We start from the raw sequence: 14,677 nt of genomic DNA on the forward strand, positions 1-14,677 counted from the left end.
CACTGTTAATGGTTTGTTTCTTTTGTCACCTTACCACTACACGTTAAACTGCCGTTTTTCTAAACGCTTGGCTTTTTGTATTAGTTTTATTCTAGCTCGCCTGGCAGGAAAGGAATCACCTTAAATTGGATGGAGAGGGGAAAGTACTTTATTGTCTGCAATGTGTATCTACATGATCTACTTATGTTGGAGCTGTTGGCCCTATTTCTGTAGCCAGGCTGGCCTCTGGTGTTCAATAGGCCACCTATGGTGCCTCCTAATTGCATTTGATACCAATTGATCTGTCCCTGTTGGGAAAAATTATGTTTTAATCCAATTGTTGAATGTAGAATCCTTTGCTTGCTCAGGTGTGTAATGTTTTCAGGCGGAGTAGTGCTTCCCCCAGGAGCCAGGGAGCTGTTTTTCCTCACCTTTCCTCTGTAGGGAGCAAGGTGTTCCGGGAGCAGAAAGATCCACTTTCAAAACCCCAGGTTACACTGGCAAGGTAACAACTAACACAGAAGAGAATTACTATCAAAAGAACAAAGCAAGATGCTTTTTTTCCTCATGTTTCATATCATTGGCAGCTTTTAAGAGTACAAAACTGTCCATTTCCCCTCAGTTGCATCATAGATGCAACGAGACAGAAGAAAAAAAAAATTAAGTTACAGTATTTCTGGAAGTCATACCAATTAACAGAAACACGGGCAGCAGCAGAATCGACACTATTTTGATGGCTACAAAAGTCACAACTTCAGGCAGTGTGAGCTGCCTTACAACCAACCACACCAAACCTTGTATTTAAGTTTTGGAGTGTGGACTCAGGAGAAAATCTGTGCCAGCCCCTAGAAACTGGCTGCTGTGGAACGCATGGGACTCAGTGAGTAAAAATTGCTCCCCCTAGACTGCAGCAGCCACCTAATTAATTACCTTTTCTGTAGGAGTTTAGGTAGACCCAGCGTGTGAACATGTTTGTGGTTTAATAACACCTAAATGGAAACACATTGCTCTAGCAGGGAGGTTGAGGCGACTTTGCTCCTCGAGATAAATCTCAAACCATCTTCCTTAGATCAAGGGTGCCAGGCTGCCTGTCCCTGGTGTGAGCACTGTGCTCTGTGATCAGAGCTGACCAAGCTTTGCTGCAGTGGCAGGATTGCCAGGAGTTTTATGGGTCTGAGTCTATTCACTTGCTGCAGCTGCCTGAGGCAGTGGATGCAGGTGTTGCTGTGCAATTAGAGGGGATGGTTTTAACCTTACAGTCGAACATTGCAATTGCCTTTTTTTTTTTTTACAGTGACACTTGAATTAGTTATTATTTATCCCAAAGGCTGGTATGTTTTGTTCAAACTTAATGTTATCAGAGCCATTCCTTTGTTTCTGAGGAAAACAGTTTTTACCTGCCTGTGGCTTTTATATTTGCCATATTTATGTAAAAACATAATTTTTTTTTAAAAAATGACTTTTCAAGGAGAGCAGATGAAATACGCTGCCAGCCATAGTCATGGTGCAGGAACAGTTTTTGTGGGTGATTCTGCATAAGTCCTGCCCTCCTGCTGTGCTTTGGTGAGGGAATAACTGTCCAACAAAAATTTGACAACTCCAAGATAAATGTGAATTCCTGAGTCCTGGATCTTGACATATTTAACAATTTTTTTCCATGGTCCTACTGGCCAGACTGCCACAGCTTTCCAAAGGTGGAAGGCCTGGCAGAGTCTGCTGTTGATGTACCTATGTGTCTGCAAGCTGTCGCTTCTGTCATCAATGCATCCTAAGGACATAAAGGATATAAAGCGTGTGTGAAAAGGAAAGCTGATATTATTTTAGATTCACATATATTTTATGGGTATTGTACATGTATACGTGTGTGCCTAAATGTATTTTTTATATATATATAAAATATATAGATTTTTTTTTTTTTATATATATACTTTTAACCCTGGAGAAAAAACTTGTCCCAGCAGAGCTGGCCCGGCTGGAGTGTCTCCTCCTTACAGCAGGGCTGTCAGTGCTATAACGTCTCTCTGGAACAGCAGCAAGACTGAAAATGCTGGCAGGCAGCTTCCTGCAGGACTGCACACTCAGCACTGCCTGCCAGCAGAGGCTGCTGGGGAAGTTACACCCAGCTGGGACACATTTTGCTTTGTCTGCCATGGAATAAGTGCTCAATAACACACATACCCAAAACAGATTTATTCCTGTTGAGTATTGGTGTGTCAGCCAACACCAAACCTCTGTGAGAAACATTCCCTGATGGTTCCAGGGACAGAGGTGCCACTTAAAATGTCCAAAATTCTTCCATACAGGAGGTTTAGGGGAGTTGCTACTTAACGAGAGGAAAAGGGCTTTGGGTTGGTAAAAATACACTGTGCTGGAAAACCAAAGCTACGGGTGCAGCAGTAATCCTTACTCCTGACAAGCCAGTGGAAAACACGGCGTCATTTTCTTTAGATGCATTTAACTAAAAGCTGGATGTTTGATTTTTGAGCTATGTAGCAGCACATTTGAATTCCCCCTTGAAACAGCACGATCCACTCATTACAGCAGTTTGGATTTTTGTTTTCTTTTAAGCTGGACAGCGATGTTTTAAACTTTCTCTGTTTTCTGTATCAAAACTAACGGGGCAGCGAAGTCTGGTTTTTAGCTTTGGCCGGAGTGTTACGCTGATAAATCATAGGCAAGTCCTTCTGGCAGGGTTTTAACACTGCACCTGAATGGGCCAAGTATTTGCAGGGCTTTTCCAACTTGACGTTTTTCCATTGTCCTGCGCCCCGGGGATGACGGGTTGATGTCAGTCGTGCTCGGGAGGCGCAGACGCGGCGGGTCTGCCCTGCCTGGTGCTGGGGAAGGTGTGCAACCCAATACTGTGCTCAGAGCACATCTGGGATCATTTGATTCCCATTGTTCTGCGGGTGAACTCTGGACGTGAGAAGTTACAGCCCGCGAGCAGCGTGGTGCCAATGGTGCGCGACAGTGATTTCAGCTTAATAAATATGCAAGTGGTAACTCCAATACTCAAATTTTTGTTGCGCTGAGTGTAATTGCAGCTTAGTGCCTGGCTATGTGTGTGTGAGAGTCAGTATGTGATTTTTTTTTTCCTGCAGTAGGTGAAGCAATTTTGTTTTCAGGAGACAGTTTGATCCATAGGGTCGATTTTAAAAGGCTGAGTGCATGTTTTAACAAAGACTTTTTGGGTTGGACTGATTTCAGGAATTGTAGGTAGAGATGTGACTCTTTTACCATATGCCACTTTTTGTGATTTCATCTCCTGGAGGAACTTTCCTTCACCCTCCAGTAAAGCTTAGTTTACCAGGAGGCCTGCAGGGATGGACATCACAGCTGCCCATATAAAACAGCTGTGCTATCCCCAAATTCTGGTGTGACCTGCAGCCTTACTTTAAAACTAATTACAGTAAGCCTTTGGCTAATTTAGATTCATGCACAATTCCAAATCGGATACCACGTGGTTTCCCTAATAACACTTTAAGGAAATGAATGAGCATTTATCAAAGATAAGCTTGGGGAGAGCCAGCTGGCACCAAAAATTCCTTAAAACTTGTGTCCTAGGACAAAGCAATTCACACACCAAAACCAGCCCACCTGATGTGAATGTAGTGGAATTCACTTCAAAGTGATTTGGAAATGCCTAACTAATATTACTAGAATGAGAGGTACTGAGTAAAATTAAATAGAGACCGTTTTTTAATAGTTCCTTCAAAGTCTTTTGTCAGTTACAGGGAGATGGTTGTTTCATTTTGATAAGTGAGAGATTTCCATGTGACACATTTTCCATTAGAAACTCCATTATGGACCTTTTACCATTCAGACAGTAAGAGTACCCTCAAATCTCTCTTGGGTGCACAGGCCAACACGGCTCTGGTGTGAAATGGCAGGGAATATTGTTGGAGGCAGTGAAGCCACTGGGGAGCAGCTGTTGGTTACAGCCAGGGGATGGAACAATATGTTTTTCTAGTATAGAAACAATAAGTTATGTTTGGTGTCACCTTGGGGAAAAATAAGTCACCTCGATTGCATCTCCTTGGCCTGCACCTTATTCACAAAAGCATCTTTCCTCCTCAGCCAAAGCCTTAGACTCTGAATAGAATTTCTTTTTCCTTATTCTGTAGTTCAATTGACCCTTAAAATGTTGGCTAGATGGTGTTTACTTTCCAAATTTCCCTACCTAAATGGTTTAAAACTAAGTCTGTGCGTCTCTTGAAGACTTTTATTACACCAGGGATTATGCAGGTACTGTGTGGCAGGGATGAGGAAGCACTGCAGTAAGATAGGGATGGCATTTGAGACTCTTAAATGGTTCCTGTGATGATAAAAGCTGTTGAGGGAGGCTCCAGGGAACTCTTCACCAGCGCTTCAGAGCTTGAGCAGCAGGCACTAAGTTATCTCAAAAGCTGCTGTGGGTTTTGAATTAGTTCAGGTTTCCTACCTTTGGTCTGAAATCAACGTGAGAATCAGATCCGGAGAGACACTGGACCCATCCATGCTTCTGGGCTGCCCTGTTCCTGTGAAACCTCACACCAGGTTTGTGAGTTTAGGGAGGCTTCACACTGCTAAGGGCTGGGGAAGCAAATCTTTATTCCTGGCCAAGTTTTTGACACTCTCACAGAAGCTGAGTAACACTTTCCCTGAAATGGGCTCCTCCAGGGAGGAGCCAGGGCTACACAGGGCTGACGTGGAGTTGTCAGAGGCACAGGATCAACAGGTTTTGCAGAAGAGCACATTTAAGCCTTTTCAACATTAGCCCATTTTCCTCTGTTATTAAAACTGACCCTTAAATCTAACCTATATATGTATTTATCATTCCTGAAGAGGAAGATTTGGAGGAATAAAGGAGTGGGGGCTTCAGGTATCTTGCCATCCTTAGCTGACAAAAGGGATTTCTTCCTCCCATCCCCAAAGCAAAGGGCACCCATGAGGTTCTGAGTTACTACAGGAGTGGTGTCCCCTCAGGGCAGCTTCAAAGACAACACAACAGATCTTCTTCATGGTGCAAGCTGCCAGGAGCTCCTGCTCCCTGAGAGTGATCCAACTTTAGACTCCTTGGGCTGGCCTTCCTGTTCTCAATGTGACTCTGTCCGTGGTCCCTGCGGGTGAACAGGTCACATGCTCGTGTCCTCACTGTCCTACAGCCAGGGAGCCAACACACAGGCAGTTCCACTCATTTACCTGGGAAATCTGCAGGAGAGGCCTGAGTGAACTCACCCCTCACCTGCCCACAGTGGCACAGGTGGGGTATCTCTCCTCTACTAAAACCTCCATCACGGGCTTTCTGTGACCTGAAACCTGTGTTACACTGAACAGCGTCTGATCACAGGCTGAAGAGTGAAAATATGGATAAAATTTATAAGTTTTATTACAACAAATCACACAGCTGTTATTCCATCTCCTCCATGGTCATTTATACTGGCCATGATCCATTCTTCAGGTCTTCAAGAGACACAACATGGCAAAAAAGGTGAGAAGACCACCTGTTTCATGAGGCAGAGGCTGAAGAAAGGTGAAATAACTTGCACACATTGTCTAAACAAGTGACCTGCAGAACAGAGCTGAGTGCTGTGATGCTCTGAGCAGGAGTGTAGAGGCAGCCTCATATCACCCAAATCTGCTTCTCCCAGCACCCTCAGCTCACCCTCAAGACCACGTGAAATGTTCATAAACAGCTTAAAAATCTATTGTCAATCAGGCCCTTCGGAAGAGATGGGGGCTAAGAGTGTGGGTGGAATAAAGGGAGTCAAGAGATCCCTGAAGGAGGATGAGAGCCACAGCAGGAGCTGGGAGGGGAGAAGGAGACAGCACAGACACAGGGAACCACTGGCTGATGCTGCTGAAGTGTCATCTTAATTATCCCTGGCAAAAGAACAGTGATTAACATCGATGACTGTGGACAACCTTTGTGTAATTACTCATTAACATTTCTAAAATTGCACCTAGCTGCTACAGCAATACATGCTTTATAGATTCATCATGTTGAAGTCCAGAAAGAATCATTAGATCGTCTACGCAGACCCCTGTGCTTTGCCAGCTGCTATTACACTGCAGAAATTAGCGCTGGAGGCGGCTTGTGCTTGGCTTCCACGTACTTTCCAGAAAGGGCATCCAGGGATAGCAAGCAATGGACACTCTGCCCCATGCCTTGAGATGTTGTTCTAAATTCAGATTGCTCCCCTGCTCCAGCCTCACGTTAAAATCCATGCTGGTTGACTTTTTTTTTTATCATTATTTATGGAAATGGTACCCACAGCCAAGCAGAGCTGGATGGGAAAAGGAATTCTTTGTCCCCATCTCCTCTGAGCGGGAAGAGAGGAGGCAGCTGAATTAGAGGCTTCTGCATTGCCTATCTGTGCTCCTTCCTCAGACATGGGTACCACCTGCCCAAAGCTACCATTGGCCAAGAACATTAACAGAAGTCCTGTGAATAATAATTTAAAATAATGGATTAATTAGAGGAAATTGTGATCTGCCTGCAAATGTCCTTTCTGCAAGCATTAAAATGGAGCTAATCCTTGCAGCTACACAATTCATTGCAAGCCACTGGCTCTGCTGGGTCTTACTAGAGGAAAAGGGCATTTTTATTCTCATCTACTCATTTTAGAAACCAGTCCCAGTTAGACTAACTCAGGAAAACCTGTTTCTTTTCCTAGAGAAACATGAAAACCAAATTTTTATATTACCTTGTGATCAGAGAAAGACCACTCTGACCTACATGTTGTAGGTGATCCCATTTCCATTGCAGGTGCTTCCGTTTTGACCCAGGACTTCAGCTAAATTAAAATATTTCAGTCTTCAGAGTAGGGAGAAGAACACAGTAAATACCTTCTGGGTCCACTACCCTTGCAGAAGACTGTCTGGAGGAGATATTACACAACCCTCAAGGCAAGAAAAATGATGCAAAAAGTCCCAGAAATCACAAAACCACCTCTTCTAATGTAGGGCAACCCCAATCCACCATTGATGTTATTCTGGTTGCGTGAGTATTAGTGAAAAATGAAAGATCTGTATCACAGTTGTTAATTCCCAGAATAATGTGCAGGTGGTATTTAACTCTGGCCAAACCTGAACCACCATTCTGGGGACAGAAAGACTGTAATATGGGCACTACACAACACCTGAGAGAGAGTAAGGTCCCCTGGGAGCTTAATCCCTTTGACTATTTGTCCTGTGTTGCTGTTCATGGAATTCAAAGAGCTGACCAAGAAGCACCCTGCACATCACAGGAGCAATGCGTGGCTCAGGAATTAAAAAGAATGAAGCGGCGTGGTTATCCCAGCACCCACAGCACACAAGGGGAAAGCTGGAAAAGAAAGGGAATCTACACCAAGATTCACCATCCTGGGGCATCTCTGGTGAAACCAAGCCTTAGTGTAGCTCCCCAGCAAAGGAATCAGAGCTGTAACAGAAATCAGAGCCAGGAAGGATCCACAGGAGTGATGCAGCTGCCGGCACACTCAGGGAGCAGCAGGGATGCAGAATTCAGCCCTCCCACCATGGCCCTGCTGTGTCCAGCCCCTCAAGCATAAAGAGAAGGGGTGTAAGAGGAGGATAAAGAAGTGTGGGATGGGGTCTTACTGAGAAATAGAGAAATAGAACATTAATCCCTTAGTTTTGGATGAGCATAACAGTTTAGGCTTCAGAAATAATCAATAATCTTTCTGCTAGTGGAGTATTTCATTCCCAGCAGTTTCACGGAGAGTTTGAGGGAGATTATATATTTATGGTTTCCCATTTGAAAGACTTTTAGCAGGTTTACCTGGAACATATGGATCCTATTTTGGTTCTTTTGTTTTAGCACTTAATGCTTATGAAATTGCCAGTTAATGACATCCATGCCCAAACCATGTTGCTTTTTAAAGTAAAATGCCTACCAAGGGTCCATGTTCATACTTACCACTTCTCAAGTACAGCAATGAAAGTTTTAAGAGGCTTGTTACCTACTGTGTCTGGGGGAGGGAACCAGCAGAATAATGAAATTACAAACAGGGGTTTAGATTAAAGCCTTGCTGGCCCTGCCTGCTCTGGGGCTCAAGGCACTGCAACCCCACCAGCACCAACGGGGCACCCCAGGCCTGGGTGTGGGAGACCCTGGGCATGGGTGCAGGGAAGCCCCATATTTTTTCAGGGAACTTGGGCGGGGAGGAGGTAAACTGGAATTACGAGGCCCCTGAGGCAGGGTGAGGAATACCGGGGTCGGGAGCAGAGGGATGAGGCTGGACGGGAGGGCACCCCGGAGCTCGGTGAGAGGGGGACTCCGAGCGATGCTCAGCCAAAGAGAGCATCCCTTCCGTCTCCAGCCTCTGGCTGACCTGGGGCGCGAGTGATAACGGGCCCTTTTGCTGCTGACAGGCTGGGCAAACCCCGGGGCACCTCCGGCAGAGACCCCTCCGGCCCAGGGCGCTCGAGGGGCGGGCGCGGAGCTTCCCCGGGCCGGGCGGGGCGCGGCGCAGAGCGCGGAGCGTGTCACGCATGTTACCGGCTCCGCTAATCACCCTGAGCCTTTGATTGCCCTGCACGTGGGGACGAGCCTCCGCACTTCAAAAGAGCGTGGGAAATCCTGATTAAAAGGCTTTTCTCCCCCGTTGGGATCGACACCTTCTTTGAAGCCCGTCCAAGCGACAATGCAAACGCAGCCACCGCCAAAGGACTGTATCTATATTTTAAGTGACTTTAATTTCTCTTTCCCCCTCTTGCTCTCTTCCCCCCTCCTTTCCTTTCAGTTTTGGAAACACCTGGTAAGTTGTAAAATGATTTACGAAGTGAAAGTGTTAAATGAGGCCACCAGCTGTAAGACTGACAGAGCTTTATGAGTTTTATTAGGTGCCCTATTATGGAAAATAAACTTTAATCCGTCCATAAAAACAGAATCTGAAAAACATATTTGCCCTTGTAGTCTGGAACACTGAAGGTATTCTTGTGAGACGCTGGGCTTTAAAGAGATTAATTTTATTGAGACAGACACAATACACCGGTAGGACTTTGATACCGAGTCCGTGAATAGCTGCCTGTACCCGCAAGGCTGGTTTTCATGGGGCTGGCACACGTTTGGACACACACCTCTCGGGCATACAGAAAATTTCTGTTCCGATGGGGCACATCTGCCAGTTTAATTAGTGGGTATTTAACTGGAAATTAATGACTGAGGGAAGATCTTTTTCCGGGGAGGTGATCCCAGATACCTCTTGAAAATTATTAATTATAATTAAAATAATTATTGTTGTTATTGTTGTTGTTATTTTTGTTATTATTGTTATGCACGCTATGCATTATATTTCATTTATTGATAATTTTTTAAGATAACGATGTGTCCTCCAGACTGATACGGTTTAGACATTTCAAGGTGTGAGCAAGAGGTAAATCCTGATGACAGTAACTCGGACGTGTCACCGGCATTAGGGTGGAGGAGCCACCGCGGCCCTGCGCGGGTATTGCGCGCTCCTGCAAAGCTGTTCACCTGCGAAGATGCAGCCGCAGCAAGCGGTGTGAAAACCACAGAGATATTGATGCCTTTATACTTCTATCGCCCTAAAGTCTTCACAGCCTGTGGCCGAAAGAAAATCGTTTACAAATTTAAATCAGAGACTCCTAGGTGATTGTTTCCGTCCAAGGGCGTACATATCGATCAAGCCCAAATCAAATTTATCCCGATCAAGTATTTTGACACATGGGATCCATCCGGTTTTATGATTTATCGTGATTTTTGGCGTGTCGCCCCCGGGCGCTGTGCGTGCAGGGCCGGGGAGCTGGTAACTAACCGCGTTAATGCCTGACTGGCACCTCCAGCCGCCCCACCTGAAGCTTTTCCTTCCTGAATCTCATCCCATAATCTCATGCATCCACTAGCCTGTGTTTCGCGGGCCGGATTTTTATAGAAGCCGTTTAGAGGGGCCACGCTGTTTCCATTTGAAAGGTTAACATGCGTTTGTAGGAAATACCTATTATTATTATTATTAATTGCAAAAACGCATGAGAGTGAGAACGCTCCATGTTTCAGAGCAACTCGTTCTCAGCCTCCGAGGCTCTGCGGTGACCCACAAGGCGGTGACACTCGGGATGAGGGGCCCGGCTCCCTCCGCTCCCCTGCGCGGCCCTAGGCGGGAGCAGAGCGGAGCCGCCCCGTAATTCATTCGCGGGGATGAATTGCCAGACGTGGCCCCGAGCTGGCGGGGATGAGCCAGTGATTATATTTAAATTCGCTATAATTGATTTGGGGAAGAGCTGCGGTGACAGGGATTAATTGATCCGCAAATTTATTGGCGAGATAAATCCCCGCAGTTATCGAAAACCCCGCACTCCGTCGCCGAGGACGGTGGGGGGTCCCGTCCTCGGTACCGGGGAGGGCACGGGGGACCCGAGCCCCCTCCCACCCGCCGGAGGCCCGCGTTGTTTTGGAAGTCGAGCAGCCCCTGGAAGACAGCGCTGCTCCCGCGAGGGGGAAGATTGGTCCCGCCGCTCTCCCGGATTCCCGAAAGCATCGCGCGACGGTACCCGCCTGGGATACGCATCTCCCGTGCGCTGCTCTCAGGAAAACCCCACGCCGCTGTCTGACATCACACCACAGCTGAGACACTGGATTGAATTCGGGTTAGAAAGGGGTTCCCCGCTCCTTCCCGAGCGCTTCGGCACCTCCCAGAACACCGGGATTCCCTGGCTCGAGAGCGTCGAGCATCTCCCCCCCCTCACACAGCGCTCATACACCGCTAGTACAAAACGCCATTTATTTTCCACCCCATCGCAAGGGTGGGAGGGCCTAGGGAATAATTTAGCATGCATAAGTAGAGGTAATTTTTTTTTATAAATACCATATACAAAAATAAAGACAGTATTGAGATTTCCAGCAGTTTTAACGTTCATGACATAAACAGTTTTTCCGATATATAGTAAGAACAAAACACTTCCAATACTTAGCGAAAGGAACGAGCTTCCAGGGGGCAGGGATGGGGGGGTGGGGAGCTCAAGTTTTGTCTGGTTTTCAGTCAATAACACTGTATTCACCGTAAATCCTCTTCCCTGCCCGGCATGCGGAGGATCCTCTTCTCCATCCCTCTCCAAGCAGGGAGAAATCGGAACAAGGGAGGGAGCGGGGCCGGTGCCAACCACGAGCGGCAGGGCTCCCCTACGGAAGGACGGCTGGAGGGAGCGGGGCGTGCGGGGGGGCTCACTGGGACTGCGACGGGGCCCCGTGCCGGCCCCGGGGCTGCGTGTCCTCCTCGTCCGCCTCGGAGCAGTCGGAGGAGTGGTACGGGCAGCACCTCCCGGCCGCCGCTGCCACCTCCTCTTCCTCCTCCTCCTCTTCCTCGTCCTCAGGTTCGCTGTCGGGCAGTTCCCGCATCCTCCTCCCGCCGCTCTTCTCGGGGGCGGGCAGCAGCAGGTCCTCATCCCCCTTGTCCTCCCCTCCGCCCCCCTTCTGCTTCTCGGCCTCCTGCGCCGCCTGCTCCTTCGCCTTCTTGCTGCGCTTCCACTTCATGCGTCGGTTCTGGAACCAGATCTTCACCTGCGGGAGACGGGACACACACACACATCACCTCATCCGCCACCCCCGAGGGCAGCGTCCCCCACCCGCCCCTCGCCGCGGGAACTCACCTGTGTCTCGGTCAGCATGAGCGACGTGGCCACCTCGAAGCGCTTGGGCCGCGAGAGATACTTGTTGAGCTTGAACTGGTGCTCCAGCTCCAGCAGCTGCTGGCTGGTGAAGGCCGTGCGAGGCCGGCGGCACTTCCCCAGCAGGTTGGACTGCGCCTGGGCTGGGAAAGGACAGGGGGGAGCGCGGGGGTGAGCGCGGAGCCACCCTGCCATGCCCGCGCATTCCCCGGGAGGGCCGTGAGAAGTGGGGGAGGCAGGAAAGACTCTGTGTGTGTGTGTGTGTGTGTGTGTGTGTGTGTGTGCGCGACTGAAGCAAGGATGGATAGCTATCCACCGGAGCATGGACCGAGGCAGCGATTTCTTCCAGCCTCCAAGTCCCCTGGCTCCGAGGTTTTCCAGCTTTCATAGTGTCAGGGGATTCCCCACAGGGACCAAAAAAAAAAATTAAATTAAATCTTTTAAATAAAGCAAAATATGTCTCTTGATTTCCCAAGAGCGTAACAAACGCGAGACAATAAACCGAAGCCAGGGATCGCGGCGAAGGGGCACTGGGCTCTCCAGGGAGCGGCAATTTGCTCCATTTAATGTTTTAGTTAAACCTGCCGCAATCCCAGCCCGCCCATATCCGTTTAATTAGAGGGATTGCAGGCGGGCACCCCTCCGGCGGGCCGGGACCCGGACCAAGCCAGAGGCCTGCTCCGCACCGCCCTGGGAGTGCCGGTCACCGCCCGCCCCTCGGGGCGTAAATCAGCAGCGAGGGGTGGAAAACTATCTTTGAAAGGGAAAAATAATAAAAAAAAAGGCGTAGTTTCCACGTTCAAAAATAATAAGCAAAATTAAGGATTTATAAAAGATGAAGAAAAAAAAAAATCCAGCGGCGAGCAAAAGGGGACTGAGCCCCTTCGTGGGGTTCGGACACCCCCGGGGCAGCGCTACGACCCATGTCTGGAAATATTTTTGCTACTTTGGTTTATTTGGTTTAGAAAAATCAGAAATCTGGGAAGGGGTGGCTCCCGCTCCCCGGCCGCAGTTGGTGGCAGTTCGCTAAAGCGGCAGAAAGAAAAGGACAGTGTCCGCTCCCGGCCGCAGCGCCCGGGAGATTTTCTCACCGCCGTGCGATTTTCCGAGGCTCCATTCCCGTTTCGCTCGGTTATTTATTCCCCTCTGCCCCTTGTTTGAGAGGCAGGGCTCTGACAGCTCTCCTAATTATTTTTTCTTCCTGAATGTTCCAGTCTAAACAACCCCAATTCGAGTGAAAACAAAGGACTTTTTTGTCTGAGAATGTGTGTGCGGAGTAGGAGAAGGGGGAGAAAAAAAAAAATCGCAATTCTTTTCCTGGCATGATTTTCGTAAAACTACACCTCCGGTATTGTTAAACCGGCCATTCCCACCGAGAGCTCACACCTCCGAAAATGATCTTTGCTTAAACCAGATGCATGCAAGGTCCCCATCGCCGCGAGGCCTAGAGCTCAGCTCCGCGCTTTGCTGGGACTCCGGGATCGCCTGGCTCCATTCAGCGCTCCCAGCCTTCCTTGGGCCCAAACCTACACCCTTCCGATTATATTTGTCCATTCGTTATCCCCAGGGAACGCAGAACCCCACATTTTTGGCCGACCCCAGATCCTCCCTACATCCCTCTACCCAGAGGACCCGACATCATTATTAAAAGCCCATTTCCTATAAAGGATAAATAAAATTAAGAACGCTGGGCGAGTGATGTGACCTGCCACCCCGCTTTTTGGAGGGGGACTACATTGAAATTGGCATTTTGGGGGACACCATGGGGATTCCTGCCCTGAACACAACACCCCCACCTCCCCTCCCCAGCGGCTTTTATCCTCCGGAACGGGCGTTTTGCAAAGGCAGGGAGAGATTTGCCACCTTCCCGTTTAACCTGCCGTGAGAGGCTGGGCTGCCCGGGGCTCCTCAAGGGCCGGGAACGGAGAAGTGACCGCACGTCCCCGTTTCCCATTGTGGACCGCTATTTCTTTCCTTTTTTTTTTTTTAATAAAAAATTTTCAAAAAATAAGAATATCGCCTCAAGTTTAACTCTGCAATTTATTTAGGCGGGGGCAGGAGGAGGTTTCTCTCCTCTCGGAAGGAGGCAGCTGCCGGTAGGCCCCCGCAGCAGGACAGGGGAAGGAAGGGACGCGGCTGCCCTGCGGAGGGAGGCGAATACTCACAGTTGAAGTCGGGCATCTTGGGCAGGATCATGCCGGCTGTGGAGGCCCGGAGCCACTGGTCCAGCTGGAAGGTGCCGGCGCTCAGCTTGATGGGGTCGGCGGCGGGGTGCGAGGGGTGCGCTCCCTGCACCTGCGAGTAGGGGTAGGAGAGCGCCGGGTGCTGCCCGCCCAGCGCCGAGTACCCGTACACGGGGTGCCCGTACAGGGCCGCCTGCGCCGGCATTCCCGGCCCGCCGGGCGCCGCGGGGTGCAGTCCCAGGGCCATGCCGGCCGCCGAGGCGTGGTGGTGCGGGTGGGCTCCCGCGCCCGCCCCGGGCAGGAACCCGGGCTTGGGGACCAGCGCGCAGTGCGCGGCCAGGAGCCGCGGCGGGGACGGGCTGTCGGTGCGCAGGCAGTCGGCGGGGCCGCCGGCGGGATGCTCGGAGGAGGACGAAGAGGACGACGAGGAAGAGGAGGAAGACGAGGACGGCGGGCTGCCGCTCCCGCTGCTGCTGCTCCCGCTGCCTCCCAGCGAGGTGACCAGGGCCAGCGGCGCGCTCTGCCCCGCCGCCGCCGCCTTGGGGGGGTCGACAGCCAGCAGCGCGTCGATGCGGAAATTTTTGGATTTTTCCATGAGGAGCGCCGGCGGGAGGGAAGGAGGGAGGCGGCCGTGGGCGGGCGGGACCGTCGGGCTGCCCCGGGCCGGCCGCGTCTCCCGGCGGCGGGGGCGGCACTGCGGCCGCGCTCTGCGGGGCGCGCCCCTTCAAGGCCCGCAGGCGGCTCCCATTGGCCCCGCACCGCCGCGGCCTCGCCCCTCACTGGCCCCGCCGCCCACCCGTCACGGCCGAGCGCCCGCCCCCTCCCGCACACACCCCCGGGGGACTCCGGGATGGGGACACTGGGAGAGGGGATGGTCCCGGCAAACCGGCTGCTCTCCGCGGGGAGAG

General features: G+C 50.2%; 1 protein-coding gene across 1 annotated transcript; it reads right to left on the reverse strand.

Moving 5' to 3' along the window:
• Positions 1-11,143: 11,143 nt before the first annotated feature.
• On the reverse strand, positions 11,144-14,364 carry MNX1 (motor neuron and pancreas homeobox 1). Its single transcript, XM_017819357.1, has 3 exons — positions 13,752-14,364; positions 11,569-11,729; positions 11,144-11,479 (listed from the first exon to the last, which is right to left on the reverse strand). Exons 1-3 carry the CDS (start codon positions 14,362-14,364, stop codon positions 11,144-11,146), a joined length of 1,110 nt encoding a protein of 369 aa, XP_017674846.1.
• Positions 14,365-14,677: the final 313 nt, after the last annotated feature.

The sequence above is a fragment of the Lepidothrix coronata genome, unplaced genomic scaffold (assembly GCF_001604755.1).
Source record: "Lepidothrix coronata isolate B3197 unplaced genomic scaffold, Lepidothrix_coronata-1.0 Scaffold74, whole genome shotgun sequence".
NCBI classification, from domain to species: domain Eukaryota; kingdom Metazoa; phylum Chordata; class Aves; order Passeriformes; family Pipridae; genus Lepidothrix; species Lepidothrix coronata.